This window comes from Xenopus laevis, chromosome 8L (assembly GCF_017654675.1).
Source record: "Xenopus laevis strain J_2021 chromosome 8L, Xenopus_laevis_v10.1, whole genome shotgun sequence".
Lineage (NCBI taxonomy): Eukaryota > Metazoa > Chordata > Amphibia > Anura > Pipidae > Xenopus > Xenopus laevis.
The window spans coordinates 114,127,300-114,152,788 of record NC_054385.1 but is presented as its reverse complement, the minus strand read 5'-3'; the positions used below and the strand labels follow the sequence as shown (position 1 = coordinate 114,152,788).

The 25,489-nt window shown below is 37.8% G+C and overlaps 1 protein-coding gene across 1 annotated transcript; it reads left to right on the top strand.

The window, feature by feature from the left end:
• Window positions 1–3,060: 3,060 nt before the first annotated feature.
• tll2l.L (tolloid like 2 like [provisional] L homeolog) lies at window positions 3,061–24,976 on the top strand. Its single transcript, NM_001127766.1, is given in 15 exon segments — window positions 3,061–3,181; window positions 8,855–8,879; window positions 10,780–10,848; window positions 11,038–11,112; window positions 13,489–13,560; window positions 13,721–13,855; window positions 13,962–14,079; window positions 15,644–15,822; window positions 16,621–16,702; window positions 17,994–18,121; window positions 18,674–18,789; window positions 19,107–19,332; window positions 21,614–21,732; window positions 21,999–22,221; window positions 24,119–24,976. Coding segments are annotated over 15 exon segments (1,650 nt in total). The 5' UTR covers window positions 3,061–3,112; the 3' UTR covers window positions 24,133–24,976.
• The last annotated feature ends 513 nt before the right edge of the window (window positions 24,977–25,489 follow it).

Sequence of the window (25,489 nt, the reverse complement as noted above, 5' to 3'; positions counted from 1 at the left end):
GGTACAGACGATGGTGGTGAGTAGTATATTTTGTTCTTGGAGTAGGATTCCCAGAGCCTTTACATTTTCCTGCAAGTAACCTGAATCTGTGAGAGCAATGTAATTTACTTGCTGTAATTCAAATATCAGTGAAGGGGATGAAATATTCATAAGATTAGTCTCCCGCAGTAGCTAATTTTTAGCGCGGGTGACATCTCCTTGCATGTCATTTTTCTAACCTTTGACTTAAGAAGGCTTGATTGGCCATGTTAGCTAATATATCAGCTCCCTGTTGCCTTAATTTTCCTACACTTCATAAATATGAGTAATAAATGGCAGGGATTAACTCTACCTAAGAAATGTTGTGCACAGCTTTATGAATGTTTACTATAGTAATATATGAACAATGGGATAAAAGATTAAAGGGGAATTCAAGTTTTACAAAGAAGTCAGATAAAGATGCTGTACATTTTTTTTTGGGGGGGGGGGGTTTATACCAGCCCCAGCAACCAAAGTCCTTAAAGGAGCACTAAAGAATTTACTACATGGAAGCTACTAATTACTACATGGAAACACAGAAAACAGTGCAATTAGCACCAGAATTTAATAACAGTCTTGTAGCTTTAGTTTTACAGACACACCTTATTTTTTGCTTGATAATTTGTGACGACCCCCTAAGCTTAGCTTCTCAACAGCTGCTCAGAGCCCACTGAGCATGTGAGTGTCACAGACACTTTCCACGATGGTGACCCCCTGTGACAAGTTTGAAGTCCTGGATAGTTGCTGCTATAGAGAAGCCCGAAACTCATGGTGCAATAAGTTTCATATGTAAAATATGGTATTTTTAACCATTTTAATTTTAAGATTTTAGTTCTCCTTTAAAGGAAAACTATATCCCCAAAATGAATACTTGAGCAACAAAGAGTTTACATCATATAAAGTGGCATATTAAAGAATCTTACCAAACTAAATATATATTTAAGTAAATATTGCCTTATTAAATCTCTGATCTTGAACCTCCATTTTGGGATGGTCTGTGTGCTGCCTCAGAGATCACCTGACCAGAAATACTGCAGCTCTAACTGTAACAGGAAGAAGCGCGGAAGCTATAGACAGAACTTAATTGGCTCATGTGACCTAACATGTATGGTTTGTTTGGTTTGTTCGTGTGCACCAAAATAGGATCCCAGTGGGCAATTTTGTATTTAGGATTACTCAGTGGCACATACTACTAAAAAATATATATTATGATGGTTTATGTACATGAAGCAGGGTTTTACATATGATCTTGTTTATGCAATATCTTTTTATAGAAACCTACATTGTTCGGAAGTATAGTTTTCCTTTTAAGGACCTGTGCCTCTGTAGATGTCTCCAGTAGCTCCCAATCTTCTTTTCTTCTGATTTACAGCATATGCTCTGGGCTGCTGTCAGTTACCTGAGCTTAGAGACTGACTCAAAATATGCCGCATATATGCAAAGAATATAAATATCACTATACAAGGTTGATTAATGAAGATTCTTATTACATGGCTTTTCAGAGACCAGACTTTATCAGACTTTAATAATCAACCATGTAGACTCAGCTTCTATAATTGACAAACCTAATTTTCTGCTTGATGATTTGCAATGACCCCTAAGCTTAGCTTTTCAACAGCTGCCCAGAGCCCACTGAGCATGTGCAGAGCCACCGACACTCCTAAGATGTTGAGCTCCTGTGACAACTTTGAAGGCCTCGATCATTACCATTAATAAAGAGAAACTGAACCTTTAGGCTAGCATTTTAAGTTTAGTATATGAAATACAGCATTTCTAGTCATATTTATTTTAAGCGGTTACTTTAAACCCATATTTAATAAAAGGGGACAAAATGTCTAAAGTTTCCAACACACATTATTGTAAATCACCAGTGGGAAAGCTTGCAGGGGATATTTTGGGCTACTGTGTGGCACATATGTTTTCCCACCTCAAATTTACAATGTGAAGGAAACTTCAGAGGTTTTGCTTCCTGCAAGGCCATTTAAGGTAGTGATGTGCGGGTCAAGAATTTGTCGACCCGCACCCGACCCTAACCCGCCCGCTCCCTACCCGCATCCGACCCGGGCCCACTGCTCCCCTTTATTTATAGACCCGCGCCCGCCCTGCCCCGCAGCGACATCACAAAAAGGGCGGGGCAGGCGGAAGTCTATAAATTTCAGTGCCGGAAGCCGGCAGTACTAGGTAACGGGCGGGGAGAGCAGGCACATTTTGTCCAGGGGTCGGCCTGAACCCGCCCGACCTGCGGGTAAGCCCGTGACCCGCACATCACTAGTTTAAGGCCTTGGTGGGACCTGAACAAAGAGCCAAATGGTTGGCCAACATAAGAAACCATTTTTGAAATCACCCCTACTTTTTTGAAATCACCCTTAAATACAACACAACCCAAAAAGCCAATATACTAACTATACACAATTAATAATGAGGATATAAACCCCAGACATGCCAACACATGCAATCCATCAATTTCAGACATGCAAGTAAGATCACTGAAACATGTCCAGTAAGTACTCCATTAACTCCACACATGCCAGTAACATCACTGAAAATGTCCAATGAGAATGCTATTAACTTCATACATGCCAGTAAGATCAGAGGATAGATTGAAAGCATTATCTTACACTTGCACAAGTAGAAAACCATTAGCAAAGATTTCTTTTTTCCTTGTGCTCCAAGGAGTAGGGCAGCGGGAGTAGCAGGGGTAAGAGGGCAGTGGGGGTAAGGAGGGCAACAGGAGGGAACTAAATTAATTGTAAAAAAAAAAAAAGCCTCCCATAACTTCAAAGGCCTAATGTAATTTTGATAATTTTGTCTGGTGCCTAAATGATGTCATGTTAACGGAATGTCCAGAGGAATGTTGTCTGTCATTAGCAACAAAAGAGAAAACAGGTGTCTTTATGGAACCCATGTAGTAATAAACTGCCCTACCAGCTCTACCTGACTTTCTACTGCAATAAACCTTCTCCTTAGCACTGATTGGTCAATGTATAGAACCATCCTTTAATATAAGGCAAAGAGAGGGCTAAAACAGCATATATGAGATTAGATAAATCCTTCAGCTGTTGAAGAACTGAAGCAAATACCGAGTTCACTAAGGATGGACTGGGGGGTCTACAGTTACATTATATTCGGCCTAGTGATGTATACCACAAGATTACCCCTAACTGTAAGTAAGAGATAAATTTTTTCTATAATTCTTTGTGTCTGATGTATAAAGACCCATGGAGAGCACCCCCAGGGGATGGTATATTTTTTAAATATAGTAGACAGGCTACAGGCAAAATGTGTAGGTTTATTGCTGCAACGTTTCAGTCCTGACCTTCTTCAGACACACATCCGGGGCTAAAGTGTTGCTGCATTAAATTGAACGTCTCATTATTTATGGGATCATCAGTCTCTTGTTATACTCTTGTTATAATAAAATACCTTTGGGGAGCTGTCCATTTGGCTCAGTACTGCATTCTGTCCATTTTGCCTCAGTATTTTGATCTCATGAGCACCAGACAGTTGACCTATTTACATTTTTGTATTTTTTTACGCACACATGGAGAAACAGACTTACATATATATATACATTCAGACTTTGCTTCAGTGTTTTCTGTTTTCATTAGCCCCTAATCTGTTTAAATGGGTAGCTATAGCAGGTGTTGACATTTACATGTGACTTAAAAACCCCATGGGTGAGCAAAATAATAGGCCAATCTTGGCATTTTAAATGGCTTATTCCTGAATAAGGCATTCCTGAAGCAATTACAACAAGTGGTTTGGGCGAATATTTTCATACAATGCTGGCAACCCTTCTACCCCAAATAGACCCTTCTAAGTTAGAAGTGGATAGGATCCACAGGATCCCTAAACCACGGAATCTCCCACTTGATACACCGAGAGATACAATCGCAAGGATTCACTTTTTCACTACCAAAGACTTGCTTCTACATGCCTTTAGAGCCACTGCTCAGATTCCCGAACAGTACAGAAACCTCCATGTTTATACTTATCAGCTCACACTTTATTACGCAGGAGAGAATTTGCTCCTACAACGGAGATCCTAAGGAAACAAGGTATCCCATACAAGTGGGGTTTTCCTGTCTGCCTAATTATATTAAGGAACTGCACACAATTTTCTTTCTTAACCCCTGAAGACACAAAATCTGCCCTAACAAATTGGGGAATGATTGACACAGCTATGGAAGTTGCACCTCCAAAGATCCCAAAAAAAACATTCGTTAGATTGTTCATCGGTTTCCCCAAGAAAAGGAAAGCTGGCCCAACGTGATAATACATCTTAAAGATTGAGGAGGGCTTCTCTATTCAAAATTGAAATTTATAAATGTTGATATTTGAATTTCAGTTCATCTGGGAATTGTTTTCTTTATATATGCTTCTATCAAGTATATATATGTTTTTCTCTTCCATTTTTGATGGTGTGACTTTTTTGGCTATGGTCCCCCACTGGCTGGATAGTGCAGCTTCTTTTTGCAGTTCGGGTTTGACTGCACATATTACCCACACAAGCTCTACTAGCTGCCTATGGGTATTTCTGGTTTTACAATTGTTTTCTTGTTTTGTAGTTTTATACTTTTCTTACTTTTCTTTTCTGCTGTTAATTACACTTTTAGCTACTGTCTATTTCAATTATGGTACCGAGCTTATTTTTTTTTTCTCTACTATTTTTGGAATGTTACATATGCCAGCTATAAGAGTTGATGAATCAATGTATAAATATGTATTTACATGTGGTTTCGGTGAATGTTAAAGGACTAAACAATCCAGTGAAACGGAAAACTGTACTAAACTGGGCTAGAGAAGCTAAAATTGATATACTATGCTTGCAAGAGACACATTTTAAAACTGGATCTCCACCTCTATTAAAAAATCCATACTTTAAGGAAGTTTTTTATGCGAATGCACCTGTTAAAAAGAATGGGGTGGCTATCTTAATTAAAAACACATTGCAAATCAATATTGTTAATTGCAAAACGGATAATCGGGGACTATATATTATTCTTCGTTTTGAACTGGCGTCAAAAAAATATACTCTAATCAATCTTTATGCACCAAATGCGCACCAGGCTAAATTTCTTAATAAAACATTAGGACGCCTCCAAACAAATGAGAACGAAAAAACACATCTTATAATAGTGGGTGACTTTAATATGGTTTTGGACCCTTATTTGGATAAAGCACCGGTACTAACGGGATTATCCATGCGTAACATAGTAAACCTGTCTAGATCCTTTCAACATTAACTGAAAATATATGATTTATATGATTCCTGGAGGGCATGGCATCCAGCAGAACGTGACTTTAATTTTTTTTCACAAGCTCATTTGTCTCACTCACGTATTGATCTAATCCTGCTAGATAAATTCTTATTACAGTTGGTAAAGAAAACTTATATCGGAGTGGTTCCTTGGTCTGATCATGCCCCGGTTGGTTTGGTACTAAAAGTAAATTCTGGACCCCCATTACCTCTTTCGTGGAAGTTAAATAATTCTATTCTATCTAAAAAAAGAGCATATTGAACATCTAATCAAGCTCACCAATGAATTTATAGAAATCCTATAGAATACTACACCTGATATTAAACCTGACACACTGTGGTGTACCTATAAGGCTTTCCTAAGAGGTCATATTATAGCTTTAACTTCTAATTTAAATAAGAAAAGAGCCAAAACTTTACTAGATCTGAACTTACAATTAGTGACAGAGATGGACAAATTAAAAAAAGACCCAACCGCGGAATGCTCCCAAAAGGTTAACTCTCTAAAGCAACAAATCAATCTGATTCAATTAGAAAAAATAACATTTCATTGTACTATGCTTAAGCAAAGATATTATGCGCAGGATAATAAAGCTGGACATTTGTTGTCAACCAAATTGAGGGAAGCCAGAGCTAACAATAGAATCTTTCAAATTAAAACACCTGAGGGAAAAACTCTCACAAATCCTCTCCAAATAGCAGGTGAATTTGAAAATTATTTCTCAAAATTATATAATCTTAGTAAAGACAAGAAAACTGACCAACCGACACAATTTTTTATCCCCTTTAAACCCACCAAAATTGTCGGAAGGCCACCTTAATCTATTGTCGCAACCAATTACAACTGAAGAAACTTTAGCAACTGTCAAAATGCTTAAACTGAAAAAGGCACCAGGACCGGATGGATTCTCCAATCATTTTTATCGATCAATGGCTCAGAATATCTCCTCAATTTTAGTTCCCCTTTTTAATAATTTTTCTACTCAAGATACACAGAGGGAAGAACTATTCCAAGCAACCATAGTCACCATACCAAAGGCCGAGAAAGACCCAAACTTAGTAACAAATTATCGCCCTATATCATTACTTAATTCTGATATCAAAATATATTCTAAAATTATAGCAATTAGACTTTATCCCATTATTAAATTATTAGTCAATAACGATCAAGTTGGCTTCGTGTCAACTAGGGAGGCCCCAGACAATACAAGGAAGTTGATTAATATTGCCCTTCATGCTAATACTTTTAAAAAACCCTGTCTCCTGCTTTCATTGGATGCTGAAAAAGCATTTGACAGGGATGCCTGGTCATTTCTTAAAGAAGTTCTTATCAAATTTGGTTTTACTGGTCCTGCTTTAGACAATATTTTAGTACTTTATAGAAACACATCAGCTAGGATTTGTGCCAATGGTTATTATTCCCCATACTTCAAATTAACTAATGGTACTAGACAGGGCTGCCCTTAATCCCCTTTAATTTTTGCTTTAATAATGGAACCCTTGGCAGAATCTATTTGGTCTAACCCTTTAATTTCAGGTTATACAATTGGCTCTCAGTTTTATAAGATCTCACTGTTTGCCAACAATGTTATCTTATCCTTGTCTGACCCGGAGAAATCCCTCCCAGCACTCTTTGATAATCTTTCCCAATTTTCCAGAGTCTCGTATTACAGAATTAATACTATTAAAACAGAGGCCTTACCTATCTGGCTTGACAATAAGACTTTAGCTAATTTGAAAATTTCCTTTCGGTTTGATTGGCAACAAACGTCAATAAAATATCTTGGTATTAAATTGGCTATGTCCACCAAGGAACTATATAAACAAAACTTTCTTCCATTAATAACTACTTTCCATAAGTATACTGAAGGGTGGATGTATAAAGATATTTCTTGGCTAGGTAGAATTGCAGCTATTAAGACTCATTTATTTCCAAAGATTCTTTATTTGTTACGCACCATCCCCATACCACTACCTAACAAATTTTTTCACTCTATCCAAGCCCTATTTTTAAAGTTTCTCTGGAAAAAATCTAAACGAAGGACGTCAGCAAAGCTACTATCAAAGCATAAAACAAAAGGGGGATTGGGCCTCCCACAGATAAAAAAATACTATCAAGCTACTCGTCTGAATTTTCTACAGCGATTACTAGATACTATTAATCCTCCCCAGTGGGTGCAACAGGAAATAGACATTTCTAACTACCCGTCTGGACGTACTTCTTATTTAATTTGGTCGCACCCTAGAATTCGGCCAAAACAGGCTAAAAATTGTCCTACTACATATATTTATTTTAAAGTTTGGGATATAATCCAATATTCTGATAACCTTAAAATAGGGTTACATCCGTTATTCCCTATAGCTGCATTTCAATACATCATTCCACAATTCAATGTGTCACCTTGGATTAAAGCGGGGTTAACAAAATTTGAAGACCTTTTTTATCAGACGACGCTTCAGTCTTTCAATCAATTACAAGCGAAGTTCAACTTACCTAAAACCACCTCTTTTTTATATCTGCAATTTAGTAGTTACTTAAAATCTCATGACATTGCCAAGATTAAAACTGTCTCCCCGTTACAATCACAATTAACGAAACGATTGCAGCAACAAACTCGGATTTCGCAATATTACATGATTTTGATCGATGCTAACTCTCAAAACCCAGACTCGCACCACTTAAAATGGGAAACAGAATTGTCTTCTACAATAGACTATATTGACTGGAATAACGCCTTTCTCTTATTCACCACTTCTACGCAATCCGTGAGGCTACTAGAAACCAGTATTAAAGTAATGCACAGATGGCATATGGTTCCCACTAAACTTCACACAATATACCCTAATACCACAATGAATGCTTGTTGGAGACAATGTGGAAACATAGGTTCTTTTGTTCATATTTGGTGGGAATGTCCAATAATTATAACAGGATCCTTTAACAGGATCCTTTCCTAGCTGTCTAACTGGATGTTTTACTGCTGTCTGGTTGTTAGGGTCAAGTGTCAGCCTGGACTGGATAGAAAATGTAACCTCACAATCAGTAAGTCTTTTTGATTCACTGGGTCAGTGACCCTGACAACCAGATTACAGTTAAATCTAATTTAATACGTTATGGTGCCCTGCGATATACTGTAGTCTATATTTTTACATATGCAAATAATCACTTAAAATCATTATTTATGGATGAAAATGTATCAATTATACATTTATAATACACAAAAGCCATGAATATCTTGTAAATTATATCCTTATAAACGGTGAGTAGTGATGTCATCAGTTATAAACGGTGAGTAGTGATGTATTTTCTGTCACATGACTCACTAAAATTTGTGTATTATAATTAATAAAGTACCCCCAGTTGTAAAATATGACGATATTATAAGTTACCTCGGAGTTCCATGACCTGTATAAAAACACTCGGCCTTCGGCCTCGTGTTTTTATATGGTCATGAAACTCCTCGGTAACTTATAATATCCTTATATTTTACAAGAGGGGGTACTTTATTCACTATATATGAACTGACATACTGCTTCTTGTATTCATCCACTAATAGCCGAATCTTCTTTTTGCAGACGTTAGTAAAGCCTCTGGAGAGTGGTAAGCATAGTGAATTTAATATTTATTGTAGTTACTGCATCTCCCTGTTTAGGTTTTATATGAACTGAATGCTTTAGCATTAGAATCTAAATCCTCATGATTGGAGTAATTTCTGGGATGACAAATCTAAAGTTGGCCATACACATATAGACAAATACAAGATTCCTCTGCACTCAACCCATTATCAATATATTTAAGACACAGACATTTTGTGCATACTGCTACTGAAAAATGCCTTACCCTTTAAACAACACAGGGATTGTTTGTCCATATATTGCAATATATTTAAGCTGGCCAACTACGTCAAAGTCATCCCATATCTGGCCAGTCCTACGCTTAATTTTCATCTGATTCATTTGTCTATATGTATTTTGTGGTCACAGCCTCATTGCACCCCCGCCTAATGGTTTTAAAAAATAGTGGTGAGCACAACTTTCCCTTGTTTGTTATAGTTGTACAGGAGCAGTGACCAGCTCCATGTTGTAGCTCCCACCCTTCCCAGCTATAGTCAGTTGATCCCACTGGTGTCTAATAAAAGGGCAGCCAAGTTTGGGAGTTTTACTTTGAAAGCAGCTAGTAAGTTGCAGGTAAAACTAAGTCCCTTTGTAAAATGTATAATGAAGCAATAGAATTCTTAATGAATCAGACTTTGACGTAGTTGGCCAGCTTAAATATATTGCAATATATGGACAAACAATCCATGTTTTGTTTAAAGGGTAAGGCATTTTTCAATAGCAGTATGCACAAAGTATCTCTGTCTTAAATATATTGATAATGGGTTGAGTGCAGAGGACTCTTGTATTTGTCTAAATGTATTTTGTGGTCACAGCCTCATTGCACCCCCGCCTAATGGTTTTAAAAAATAGTGGTGAGCACAACTTTCCCTTGTTTGTTATGGCCATACACATACCAATATTTCCTAATGACTTGGCAGCTCCTTCCAGAACTGGCAGAATATTGGCCTGTGTATGGGGCCAAAATGACGATCACCCTGACCAATTTATTGTTGCTGAAAAATTCTCATGGTAAGAGGGGTTTTTGAATTTCTGTTTAGTAGGGGCCTGTCATATCAATGGTGCAGTAGATGCCACAAAGGAAAGAAGTTTACTTGTATGAAGTTCCACTAAAACCTTGAATAAAAAGATAAATCACAGTTTAATGTGTTTGCTTAAAGTGAAAAAATACCCCCCCCCTAACAATGTAGGTCTCTATTGCATAAAACAGCTCATATGTAAAATCCTGCTTCATGTAAATAAACCATTTTCATAATAATATACTTTTTTTGTTAATTGGTTAATCATAAATAGAAAATTGCCATTTAAAAAAATAAGGGCCACCCCCTGGGATCGTAGGATTCACTGTACACACAAACATACCAAACAAGCCATACTTGTTAGGTCACATGAGCCAATTAACAGACAGAGTTCTGTCTTTTGCTTCCACACTTCTTCCTGTTACAGTTGTAGTATTTCTGGTCAGGTGATCTCTGAGGCAGCACACCGACCATCATGAAATGTTTATTATTTACTTAAATATACATTCCAGTTTGATAATAATAATTTAATATGCCACTTAATTTGATATAAACTATCTGTTGCTTAAATATACAATTTGGGGGTAACATTTTCCTTTAAGAGATAACAGGTTAGAAAAATCCATCAGACAAAATACTAATCATGTATTTGTTTCTTTAAAGTAACAGATAACCATCCAGAAACAAATGAACCAACTGATGTTGATATAGTCACCAAAACCATTACATCCAATGAAGGGAAGATAAAAAAAACCCCAAGCAATTATTATTATTATTATTAACATGTATTTATATAGCATATATAACTGGGGCCTTAAAATCTGGACATAAAATGAAATAATAATCATGTATTTGTTTCTTTAACAGATAATCATCCAGAAACAAATGAACCAACTGATGTTGATATGCTCACCAAAATCATTAAATCCAATAAAGGTAAGATAAAAAAAACCCAATCAATTCACCTGGAGCCTCAAAATATGAACATGAGACATAATAAAAAAAAAAGACAGAATAAAAAAAGAAACCACAATTTTATGTGTTTTCTTAGGAGATAATCTCAGATTTAATAGGTTAGAATATAACATCAGACAAAATAATAATTATGTATTTGTTTCTTTCAAGTAACAGATAACCTTCCAAAAACAAATGAATCAACTGATGCTGAAATGGTCACCAAAAACATCACACACAATGAAGGTAAATGAAAAAATAAAATCCAAGCAATTAACCTCCACAACATCTGGACATTGTGCAGTTGACCTGTGTACATTTATATATTGCCCGAAGAATCTAAATCTGCACAATTAGATGATGGTCTGAATGAGCAGATCTGAACAGAAGCTAGTACCATAAATCCAAACTTTTTGGATCTCACCAGTGCAAGACCAACCAAACAGAAAAAAGGCCAAAGGAGTCAATAAGCTCTTTTTTAATAAACAAATGTAATAAAAAAGCCTTCTGAAAATAGAAGATATGCATATGGCTCATGCAATACACAAACTTTAATTGCATTTATTGCATTAAGAATGGATTTTGGACCCCATTTATCCATCTCTCCATAAACTTTCTTTTTTTTTTTTTGGTTTGTTTGTTTTTTTCTTTCAGTTGTTCACCCAAACCCTACTCCTCAGTAGCCAAGTTCCAATATCAGACTAGCAATCCAGCACATTCTTTAAGAAGTATGTACCTCCATTTAGGAGGAATTTTGAATATCCGGATAGTAGGAGCCTGTCTTATCAAATGCGTAATAGATGCCACATAGGAAAGAAGTTTACCTGTATGAAGTTCCACTAAAACTTTGATTAAAAATCACAGTTTTCTTAGGAGATAATCTCAGATTTAATAGGTTAGAATATGTCATCAGACAAAATAATAATTATGTATTTGCTTCTTTAAACTAACCGATGATCATCCAGAAGCAACTAAACCAACTGATAATGATATTGCCACCAAAAACATTACATCTAATGAAGGTAAGATAAAAATCAAAGCAATAAACCTGGGGCTTCAACCATTGTGCAATTGACCTATGCACATATTATTGCCTGTTATTTATATATTGCTAAAATGATCTAAATCTGCACAATTAGATGATAGTCTGGATGATCAGGTCTGCACAGAAGCTAGTGCCATACATACAAACTTTTTGGGTCTCATGGGTGCAAAAGCAACCAAAAAGAAAAAAAGACCAAAGGTCAATAAGCCTATCTTAAGACAATAATATAGTATTCTGAAAATAGAAGACATTCATGTGGCTTATGTACACAGCTTTTAATTAAATTTCTTGCATTCTAACTCACTAACTAACCAAACTTACTAAGTCCCAGGAAAGGCTACATGGGGATTGGATGAGCGGGAGGGGAAGTTAAAACCTCAGCTATCCAATCACTGAGCAGCTCAGCCAGGACTTAAACTTCAGTGACCAATAAGGGAAGAGAATGCAATTACTGGACATAAGTTGCAGCCACCTGTGCTCCCACCCTCCCTTTCGAGTTGGCAACTCACTAAAAGTAAACTGCCCCCCTTAAGGCCTAAAACCTTCTGGGCCTGGGACAACACTCCCCTGCCCCCCTGATGGCGGCTCTGCTTCTCAATAGCCAAGTTCCAATATCAGACTAGTAGTGATGGGCGAATTTGTCCCGTTTCAATTCGACATGAATTTCGCGAATTTCCTGCGAAATTTGTGAAACTGGTGAAAAATTCGTGAAATGGGGATTTTGACACCGGCAACAATTCGCCAGCGTCAAAATGCCCACTGGCATCAAAGTTGACGCCGGCGCCCATTAAAGTCAAGGGGCGTCCGTTTATTGTTGCCAGCGTCTAAATGGGCCTTCCAGCAAATTTTCGCTACGAATTCTCAAATTTATTCGCCGACGTCGAAACGGGCAAATTTGCTGCAAATTTGCGCCTGGCGAATAAATTCGCCCATCACTACAGACTAGCAATTCAGCCCATTCTTTTAGGGGGTTATTTACTGAATTCTGAATGCAAAAATCACAAAACTTTGTGTTTTTTTTTTATAAAAATTGGACTTTTAAAAAATCTGAAATTTTCTGGAATTTATTAAATCCCAGGGAGGAAAAGTCCAAATCAGAAAATCTGGCATCTCAGAGCTGTTGAGGTTGCATATAAGTTAATGGGAGAAGTCCCAAAAGTCCCAATGTTTTTTGATGTGCACTGGGTTTCGTGCAATATCCCGAAGTTTTCGGAGGGGACAATCCGAAAAAAATCCTGCCAATCGAATGAAAAAATCTGAAAAAAAATTAAAAAATAGTTTTTTTTTCTTTTCTTCCTGCAAACCAAATTTTTGGGAAAATGTAATAATAAATAAGCGTGAAAAACTGAGAGGATTTGATTAGTCTCCAGTTTAGGAGGGATTTTGAATCTCTGGATAGTAGGGGTCTGTTTAATTAAGGGTGCAGTAAATGTCACATGGGGAGAAGTTTACATGTATGAACATCCATTGAAACTTTTAATAAAAAAAATCACAGTCGTATCTGTTTGTTTAGGAGATAATCTCAGATTTAATAGATTAGAATGTGTTATCATGTATTTGTTTCTTTTAACAAACAGATGATCATCCAGAAACAAATGAACCAACTGATGAAGAAGATATTGTCACCAAAATCTTAGCATCCAATAAAGGTAAGATAATGAAAAAAAATGTAAATGTGCTTTCAGTGTCTGCTCTTCAGGTGAGTTTTGTCTGAGAAATCCCATAGACCGGTGCTGTCCACTGTTCTGTGTTCCATATAAAATGTTCAAACGACTGTGTTGCATGTGATTATTTTCATTGTGGTTTCAGGCATTGCACAAATCTTGCACCAGGGAGACATTGCCGTACACGTCGGACGCAGCACCTCAAAATGTAATAATTGCAAGTGGGACACGTCCTATAATGGCAGAGTCTCTGTTCCTTATGTTGTGTCATCTGATTACAGTAAGTGTTTTATATTTCTCGCCACTTATTTTTATTTCAAAAGTAGATTTGAAATGCTGCCAAAACATATTTTTTTTCCTTAGAATCCTTTATTTTCTGTTTATAGATAGTCGCCATCTCGCCCTGATAACTGCGGCTATGCAGGAGTATGAAACGCTGACTTGCGTGGATTTTGTGCCTAGGACCAATGAGAAGAATGCCATCAATATAAATAATGGAAATGGGTAAGATACAGTATCCTTCTCTCCTTTATACAGTGTCAATCACTGAGCACAATGCAAGATATGAGTGGTGTACAAGCTGGTTCTGGAAGAATGGGAGGAATGGGGTGTTTATCCCGTGTTACCTTGAATCAGCCATGTGTGTACAGTGTATATTTCTCTTTATTGGGCTTTAGTTGTCCCTTATGGCACTTAACATGTCAGTCTTATGTCTTTTACATTTAGTAGCTGGGGATCTACCCAATGGCTTTTCATAATCAATAGACGGATTTATAATCATATAGGTAAAATCTAGGCAATATAATTTCCTATTATAGGAAACCTATAGCAACCAATCAGAAATGTTCTATCAAACAGTAGACTAGTACAGTAGACTAGGTAGTGCCAGGGTTCCCCTAGTGGCCTTCATCAGTTCCCTTAGCGCCCTTCTTCAGGCGCCACAGCTCAGTTGTGACTAAAGAATCAGCGTACACTTCATTCACACGCCATACACCAGAAATGACATCCGACAGACTGCAAAAATAGTCAGCGTAACTGAGCCCAATTTGTGCTGAAATGCATGCACAGATGCATTAATTCTGGTTGATCAGATGCAATGTGCGGTAGGTGTGGCAGTAGATGCACTTTACAACCTCAATGATGCTGGGAAAACGCTGCATTGTGAGAAAAAAAACCATGGTGATTGCACTCAAAATTGCACTTGCTGACGTACCTGTGCCCTTTTGTCTAGGTAAGACGTTAAATATGAATGTAATACGGCATCTAGTAGAATTAAATCAACTTGACATTTAGGGGCAGATTTATCAAAGGTCGAATTTATGTGAATTTTTTTTTAATAAGTTAGAATATACTCACAACTTGAAGGTTATCGAAGAAAAAACTTCTAAAACGCGAATTAATATTTCCGACCCGAAAACTGGAATTGAATTCGGATCGAATTAGACTAAACTCAAATAGAGTTTTTTCTCCGAAAAAAAACTTGAATGTCAGGAAGGCTATTAATATCTTTAAATGGGTCACTTGACATAATAACATCACCAGCAGGGACAAAATAGGGAAATCTCCTGATACTTCTAGTGGAGGCGTTTACTAAAACAAGGCATTCTGGGTAGAATACTCAAAGCAGTGTTACAATCTGATCATGCTCCTGAAATTTGCATATTATAGTCTATGTTATAGTCACAGTATGGCCTCCCTCAGTGAAAGAATCCATTTGGCAAAGTAAGGTATTTTTTAAAACCTGCAGTTTTTTTCAAAAAAATATTTATGTAGTTTGATTAAACGTGTTTAGGTTGTACTGATCAGATTGTTAATATGTGTTTGATTTTGGCTGTGATAGGTGCGCTTTAATAAATCTGCCCCTTAGAGTTTTTCTTGAAAACTTGTCACCACTAATAGACTTAATTCTACTAGATATTGTATATCATGACCCGGACAAATGAGAATAGACATGTAATAAGGCATTTTTCACTATATCATCTATATACTCCAAAAACTAGACATGTGGTCTTGAAAAATATTCAATTGGGTCACATATTAATATACCTCTGTTTCCTGACGGTTCTAGATGTTGGTCCTACATTGGAAGGGCTGGCGGCATTCAGGAAGTGTCTTTGTCAAATCGAAGCTGCATGTCTAAAGGAATTATTCAGCATGAGATTAATCACGCCCTGGGATTTGTGCACGAGCACGTTAGATCTGATCGGGATCAATATGTGGACGTTGTAATGAAAAATATTGCACCAGGTGATCTTTCAACTGGTTCTCATGTGTGTGCTGTTAAAAGGCAAGAGAGATTGTAGGGTTGATGTAATACATTTAACAAACTTTCCCCTAGGTTTAGTAACCTGACAGAGAGCTCCTGAGCTTAAAGCCTGTAAAACTGCTAATATCTCAGAAACAACTTAAAATAGAAAATGTACTGTATGTAACTTGCAAAAGTGCTCAGAAGCACTCTCAGTAAGTTTTGATTAATTTTCTATTTAGCTTTATATTCCCTTTGAATATCAATTTGCAAACTCCAGTCTAATGTTAGCTGTCCTAGAGAGGCACTCGTGTAATGCTACTGTAGTTGTAAAGACTGAAGTACCTGCACGGGGGGGGGGGGGGGGGTGGCTTGGTCCTAAAGTTTCTCTTTCAAAAGGACCTTGTTAATTATGATCCACTTGTTGCCATGAGTAATAATGGAATTGCATCCATGTTACTGTTATCCATCAGTTGTTGTCTCCATAGATAGGGGCACTTCATGGTTAATGTAAATAAAAGGTGAAAAGTTTGACCAGGTCTAGTAACCCATGGCAACAATCAGGTGTTTGTATTCAAACAACTGGCCAATAAATGCTATCTGCTGATGGGTTGCTTGACTGGTAGCAAATGTTCTGCAATAAAGATAATACACCTTTATATAAAACCAGGGTGCATAATATTAAAATCCACAACGATACCTTTCAAACTGTTAAATCTGACCATATTCTTTCTTCTTATTACTGATTGGCTATGACTGTATCTATGTCACATTGCTCACATGTTTGTTTCTTCGTTAAGATGCGGTGGACAACTTTGCTATAGAGGTCACAGACAATCTGGGACTCCCTTATGACTATAAATCAGTGATGCATTATGGCAGGTTAGTATGCAAGAGTTTTGTAACTTTCATACCACATTACAGAATTTGTGTTCATCTTTAGTTCATTTCTTAACCAATAACTTTACCATGCTTACCATATGGGTGTTTTAATTCAGTTCTATTAATCTAATATTTAGGGGTCTTTGTTGAACCCCCATCAGTACAAGAACAGTAGGGATGCAACGAATCCAGGATTCGGTTCGGGATTCAGCCTTTTTCAGCAGGATTCGGATTTGGCCGAATCCCTCTGTCCAGCCGAACCAAACCCGAATCCTAATTTGCATATGCAAATTAGGGACAGAGAGGGAAATCACGTAACTTTTTGTCACAAAACAAGGAAGTAAAAAATGTTTTCCCCTTCCACCCCTAATTTGCAAATTAGGGTTCGGATTCGGTTCGGTATTCGGCCGAATCCTTCCTGAAGGATTCGGGGGTTCGGCCGAATCCAAAATAGTGGATTCGGTGCATCCCTAAAGAACAGTAATAAAGTAAAAAAGACACACTACAATACTAGATATTATCAATTGGGAAATTCAACCAACCATATTTTTCTGTGTCCCCAGATTGAATGAGCCTATGAGATTGTTGTGCCACCCCTTGTAAAGCTGGCCATACATGGCTCAATCCTCTCGGTTCAAGGATTTTTTCTTGATTTGTTTTTCTGAGTAAAGGGTCGCATGGTTAAACCTACCCACAAATCAATAAACTGTTGACTTGGCAAAGATTAATACAAAACAACACATAGGGGAACAGGAATCAGTGTCTAAATGCTCACCACAAACTGTAGATTATGAGGTCCAGGTGCACTGATTTCTTCATCTTTGGGAATAAATATACCAGTAAAACCTCAAAGTAATGCTGCTCTGAGTCCTCTGTCAAAAGAAACACAGCATTTCTTTCCTTCTATTGTGTACACATGGGCTTCTGTATCAGAATTCCTGTTTTCAGCTTAAACCTCCTTGCCCCGGGCGTGAGCATGCTCAGTTTGCTCATCTCCCCCCTCGTCTGCTGTAATCTGAGCCCAGAGCTATAAGCGAGCAGAGACTAAGGCAGGAAGTGATTTCACACCGAGCTAATAGGGCAGCTGCTATACTTAACAGACAGAGAGCTTCTAGAGCTTTTCACTCAGGTATGGTAAAACATTCCACAAAATATAGCATTTTAGCTTGCACTATTGTGGCTAATCTACTGGCAATAAAACGCCTCTGTAGCTTTCCTTCTCCTTTTAACTTGAATGAAAAATGAATTAAAGTCAAATCAATGCTAAATAATCTTTTTTTTTTACCTCTAGGAATGCTTTTTCTATTTCACCCCAACTACCTACCTTAATTACCAAGCCAGACCCTAATATTCCAATCGGACAGAGAGATGGTCTGACCAACCTGGATATCGCTAAAATAAACAAGTTCTATAAATGTGGTGAGAAAAATGCAATGTCTAAGACATGATCATAACCTTCTTAATCTCTAAATTGCTGTGAATAGCCTGTAATATATATATATATATATATATATATATATATATATATATATATATATATATATATATATATATATATATATATACATATATATATATATGTATATTTGGTCCTCAATGGCTGATATTTTACAGTAGAATAGAGGATACATCTACATTCTCCCCTCCACCCAACTCTTCAGTGCTGCTAAAAGGAAGATTTTTCCTTAATCATTAATTATGTCATTAGTACTAATATATACCAAGATAGTTGGGTCCTGCCCATCTGAGAAGTCCTTTTCTGCACAAAAGGAGTTCTTACTGTTACCCAACTAACACCCCCACCACCCTACTGTTCTTCTCCCCCAGTACTATGCGATCCCTGCTGTTCTCCTTCCCCAGTTCTACCTGAACAAGCTAGGACTTGCTCAATGACCAAGAGACGCCACCCCAGAGTGTTAATCTTATTCTTAAACTGTATAAATGATTGCCTCTGTATTTGCCTCTCATCAGATATCTGCAGTACATTGCTCTCTGATACCAATGGGACTCTCTTTTCTCCCTATTATTCCTCTGCGTACCCCAATAATGTAAACTGTGTCTGGCTGATCCGGATCCCATCCAAGCAGGTAATGCAAAGTGCTGTAACTGAACAATATAGATTCTTTGGCAGATAATACCAGCAATTCTTCAACAGAGTTCGAAAATATTGTATGCAGTCAACTTTTAAATGTCCGGAGATAAAACCAAGCAGTGGCCAATCAGAACAGCAGAATGCATCCATAACACTGAGTGCAATATGTGACATAGTAAAATAGTAAGTTTGGTTGAAAAAAAGACTTACGTCCATCCGGTTCAACATTTTAAGTTTATATATAACCTACATATGTGAACAAAGCATATGGGAAATATACCTCTATACAAATTATTAAATATTTTTTCCCAGGTCGCAGTCCAGTTCATGGAGTTCAATCTCCAGGACTCTCAGAACTGTGTTTCTAATTATGTGAAGATTTACGACGGCGCCACAAGATCTGATCCGGTGCTGCTGGACAAGGCTTGTGGGTCCCCACTTTTGCCTCCAATAATATCTACATCTAACCTGATGCTTTTGGAGTTTGTCACCAATGCAGGCCAAAAACTGTCTGGCTTCAAGGCTACATACAGCACAGGTACCTCTGAGTTACTGTATTAAAGGGGCAAACACACATACTGCTATTGGATGAAAAACAAAAGTGCCTATGTATATGTTATCTCCAAAGATAGTAGTATTTAGTACCTGGCAAATATTTTAATATTTTAATATTTGGCAAAAATAGTGTCAGTTGGGCAATCATGGTGTTTCTAGGGCTGCAGCTGCCACAATGCATCCCCACCCTATATGCATAGGGCAAGGCCAGACATATCGTTTTTACGTTGCGTTTTTAGAAACGCCAGTCGTAAATACGCCACTGAAACCACACGTAACCGTCAACATGCGTTTTTCAGCACGTAGGTTTCTTTTCCCAACATGCACTTTTCATTGTTCTCATGGAGAATTTGGACGCCATATTTAAAATACACTGTGTATTTTTGGTTTCAAACATGCAGATCCCGTAGAGACTTTTGATTTGGTAGTTTCTAGACGTATTGGCGTTTCTGCTGAAAAACGCCAATACTGGTGTCCTGTGGCGGATTTCGGCTTGCAAGCTCCCTGTGTGAATTGCCATAGTGCGTTTTCAATTAGTTTCAGTGGTAGTGCAGTTTATGCGCCTGGCGGAGCTTTTTTAAAATGCCACGTCTGGCTTTGCCCTTAAAGGGATACTGTCATGGGAAAAAAAAAAAAGTCACATGACTTGGGGCAGCTGGGAAATTGACAATATGTCTAGCCCCATGTCAAATTTCAAAACTGAATATAAAAAAATCTGTTTGCTCTTTTGAGAAATGGATTTCAGTGCAGAATTCTGCTGGAGCAGCACTATTAACTGATTCATTTTGAAAAAAAATGTTTTTCCCATGACAGTATCCCTTTAATGTACTTGTGCCATCTGCTGGCCATTGTACAGTTACAGGAACTGACCAGCAGGTGGCATTAGTTACAAAAGTCATTATTTTGGCTAAATAATTGATTTAAAGGTGGCCATAAACGCAACGATATTATTGCACAAAACACATTTTCGTACAATACTTGGTATGTGTATGGTTGGAGATGAGCCGGCCAATATTGGCAGAAGACTTTTTTGATTTTGGTTGGGCACCTTTGAAGGCACCCGAACATCGGCACTGAATCGTCAGATACAGGTTGAATTCTATTGTTTCTCCCTGTATATCTGAGCATTCAGCTCTACATGTGTGTATTGAAACTAACGATCTTTCTTGGAAATATCTTTTGCAGGAAAGATCGTAATTGTTGCGTCTATGGCCACCTCAAATTGAGGAGTTCCATGACCATATAAAATCACGAGGAAGAAGGTGGAGTGTTTTTTCATACAGGTCATGGAACTCCAAGGTGACTTCTAATAACCTCATATTTTTTATTATAATACACAAGTTTCAGTAAATCATGTGACATAAATGACATCACTATGCTCTGATTATAACCGATGACATCACTAAGCACAGTTTATAAGGATATAATCTACAGGATATACATGACTTGTGTGTTTTATATCGTTTTATATAGTGAATAAAGTACCCCCTCTTGTAAAATATAAGGATATTATAAGTTACCGAGGCGTTTCATGACCATATAAAAACACGAGGCCGAAGGCCGAGTGTTTTTATACAGGTCATGGAACTCCGAGGTAACTTATAATATCCTCATATTTTACAACTGGGGGTACTTTATTAATTATAATACACAAATTTTAGTGAGTCATGTGACAGAAATTACATCACTACTCACCGTTTATAACTGATGACATCACTACTCACTGTTTATAAGGATATAATTTACAAGATATTCATGGCTTTTGTGTATTATATAGTGGATAATGTACCCCCTACTGTAATTTATAAAGATATGTCACCGAGGAGTTATGTGACCATATAAAAGCACGAGGCACATAACTCCGAGGTGACTTCTAATATCTTTATAAATTTCGGTAGGGGGTACATTATGCATTACAATCTACATTTTGTGTGAAATGTCGGGAGGGGGGTGGAGAGGTCGGCGTCCAATTCTGGTCGCCGTCATCCAATTCGGGCATGCCGGCATTCGATTTCAACGCGGCGGTGTTAAATTCAGATGTGCGGTGTCAAATTCGGCGGCCGGAGACCCCTGTAATTAACAGAGCGTTCTGACATCAGAACGCGCCGTTTATAAGGATATCATTTACAGTCTGGTCTCATAGGGAAATTACCAGACTGTAGATTATATATATATTTATTGTCAAAAAACATCTGGAAACTAGGCAACTGATATATTCTAGGTAATTCTTATTTTATGAATCATAAATGTTGCATTTTGTTTAGTAAGCTGTGGAGGAACCTACATCAGCCAGTCAAATAACTTCAGTTCTCCTGGATATCCTGCTGAGTATCCACCATCAACCACCTGCACTTGGTCTATTTATGCCCCTGTAGGATCCAAGGTGACTATAATGGAAGCAAATATCCATCTATATGCTTTATTTCTCTCTCTTTTTGTCTGTATCTATCTCTATTTCTCTCTCTCTTTCATTCCATGTCAGTCAATCGACCTATGTCCTTTACTATTTTTGTCTATCTAGCTGTCTTATCTATGAATCCACAAAAAATGCTCGTATAAAGCCAGTAACACGGCATCTTGAAATAAAAATATGAATGGCTGTCAGAATGAATTATGTGTATAATAAAATCATTTATTGCACCTTTACAGATTGTACTATCAATTAATGACATTGACCTGGAATATGGGCTCCGGTGCATGTTTGACAGCCTGATTATTTATGACGGATACAAGACCACCTCTCCAATCCTGAAACGTGCATGTGGGAATTCCAGTGTTGCAAAACAGGTTTCCAGCGGCAGATCCATGCTCTTGGTGTTTAGCAGTGATATTTCTGTTCAAATGAAAGGGTTCCAGGCTTCATACACTTTAAGTGAGTATTTTGGGTTTTTATAACTCATCTGGTCATGTCATTGCTACAATTCTGCCCCTCATTGCCACTTATGTCCCAGTTCCTATACTTGCAATACATCCCCCCATTTCCTATACCTGCACTCTATCTCAGTTACTATACCTGCACTCCATCTCAGTTACTATACCTGCACTCCATCTCAGTTACTATACCTGCACTCCATCTCAGTTACTATACCTGCACTCCATCTCAGTTACTATACCTGCACTCCATCTCAGTTACTATACCTGCACTCCATCTCAGTTACTATACCTGCACTCCATCTCAGTTACTATACCTGCACTCCATCTCAGTTACTATACCTGCACTCCATCTCAGTAACTATGCATGCACTCCATCTCAGTTACTATACCTGCACTCCTTCTCAGTTACTATACCTGCACTCCATCTCAGTTACTATACCTGCACTCCATCTCAGTTACTATACCTGCACTCCATCTCAGTAACTATGCATGCACTCCATCTCAGTTACTATACCTGCACTCCATCTCAGTTACTATACCTGCACTCCATCTCAGTTACTATACCTGCACTCCATCTCAGTTACTATACTTGCACTCCATCTCAGTAACTATACCTTCACAGAATCCCAGTTACTATACCTGCACTTCATGTCAGTTACTATTCCTGTGCTGCATCCCCCCATTTCCTATACCTGCACACCATCCCACTTCCTATACCTGAAATGCACCCCCCATTTCCTATACCTGCGCTTCATCTCAGTTACTTTACTTGCACTGCTTCCACCCATTTCCAATACCTGCACTTTATCGTAGTTACTATACCTGCAGTCCATCCCAGTTACTATACCTGCACTGCATCCCAGTTATTATACCTGCAGTGCACCCCCCCATTTTCTATATCTGCACTCCATCCCAGTTACTGTACCTGCACTGCATCCCCCAATTTCCTATATCTGCACTCCATCTCAGTTACTATACCCGCATTCCATCCCAGTTCCTCTACCGGCACTGCATCCCCCCATTTCCTATACCTGATCTCCATCCCAGTTACTATACCTGCGCTGGAGATGGCAAGGCTTTAGTGACCAAAAAGCTGAAAGCTAAGGCAAACATGCCAATACCTACTGCTTGTGCTATGGCAGGCTATACAGGATTCCATATGCAGGTATGGGAGGGGCACACATTTTATCTAAAGCCTTTAGTATGAGCAGACTAGGCAGGTAATGCAGTCCACCCATAGAATGCCGCTTCCACATTCCTGGTTTAGGCATATGTTTGTTCACAAACCCCATGTTTAAATTGTTTCATCATAGGCTGCCTAATACACGTTACATCAAACAGGAGAAACCATTGCAGGCAGGTCTAAATAAATGAATCCTATCCTGAAGAGCCGATTACCAATTATTACAGTTTTCGATTAATATGTGTATTTTGTACAGAAGTTTTTGTAAAGTACCAGTAACACCCAAAAACTTCCATCAACTCAGTTACATTTAATAATTGCAAGTTGCATCAAACAGGAGAAACCATTGCATGCGGGTCTAATAAAACAAAAACAAATAAATCCCCCATGCTGAAGAGTTGATATATAATCACTGGGGGGTGCCAAAATGTTAGGCACCCTTAGGGATAATAATTTCTTACTTGAGAACCTGGGCGAATGCTCCTATTTATTTAAAAAACTGCATCGGCCTGGGGTATTTCTACAAAAGCTCCTCATCACCATCTTCTTTGCCTCTTTTAATACATTTTATTCTCCTTTTATTCTACCTTTTATTCTCCTTTAAGTCAAACTCATAAGTTACATTTTTGGTGTAATCAATGGATAGAAAGTTTACTGAGTAAGGTCTATGCTTTTCTTGCCAAATCCAATACTTATGGTATCATCTCCACAGAGTCTGCAAACTGAAGAAGAGGCGTTTGATTAAAGGGATATTCCACAATGGTGACTGAATCTGAAGAGGTTTTAAGGGGACGCACCTGATTTGTGTGGGATCCAGAATGGAATCCATCTGCTAATATAGTAAATAAGTGTTTATAGGGGTTGGGTTAGGGTAGATCAGTTAGACAAGCAGATATTTCACATTGTTACAGTAGACTGAAATCTGCTTGTAAAGATTAATACCGATTGCTAATGTTTCATTTTTCTGTATATTTCAGCATGTGTAAATTTGATGTCAATAAACTATTTCTAAACTAATTCTGCTAATGAATGTTTAATGGATGTTTAATAAATGTTGAAATTGATGCTGCGAGCTTCCTAGGTTCTGAAATTAAGCTCCAGAAAGTGGTTATAACATCCCATAATTTAAAGCAGGAGAGAAATCAAAATGTAGACAATATGCAAGCTTCTTCTTGCTCTTGCTCTTGTGTAAAGTGCCCTTATGTTTTGGCCAACAGTCCTGACGATTAAATATATTAAAAAATATTTAACTGCTGGGAATCCAGGTCTTCCCCTATTTTGCAATATTTAGTAAATCGGCCCTAATGTATTTGAGTGCCAAGTAGTGACAAAGAGCTGTTGGCCAAAAAATGTTATGGGCACTTTATACCCAGCTTTTAGTGTTTTGAGCAATGTGTCCATTCGTCAGAATGACTTCGACTGCTGACAACACTCAAATTCAATTCTGTGTTATGAGGTGTGAGAGCTCAGCATCATTGCTGGACTTTAACACCGTACTAACTTATTTAGCCTCTGAAATGTGAGTGGCTTAACAATTCAATAAAACTTTAGAGCTGTGTTTAAAGTTGAAGTATTCTGTAACTGGCTGTGTTGCTGTCCATTTAACATGTGGCTATATGTAAAATCTCTATATGGGGAGTTTTTGTTGGGTGAGTGTACAAGACAGGAATGCCCCTTATCTTTCTTACTGACTTGAAGTTGGAGATCTCTGGCACACCCGTAAAAGTTTTAACTAAAGAAGCTTGGTGCCCAGTGACAGAGGCTACGGCAACCTCCTAATACACCCAGAGAAAAAGCACACTGGCACATAAGACTGCGATTGCAGGGTACAACCTTGCAAAATGTTTAATGCACAAGTGCAACATTTTGGGGTACGTCCCTTTGTCAAGCAACTGAACTGGCAACTGAAACAGGGAGGTCCAAAAAGAGCCAAAAGAAATATACGGTAACTAGTATACTTCATTTCGGAAGTGACCTCGATGCGAAGTTCCTAATGTATACGTTTGAAAAGCACATTAAAGAAACAGATGCAGAAACTCATGATTCTACTGCACAGGTGTGCTTTGCCTTTAAGAGATAAGTT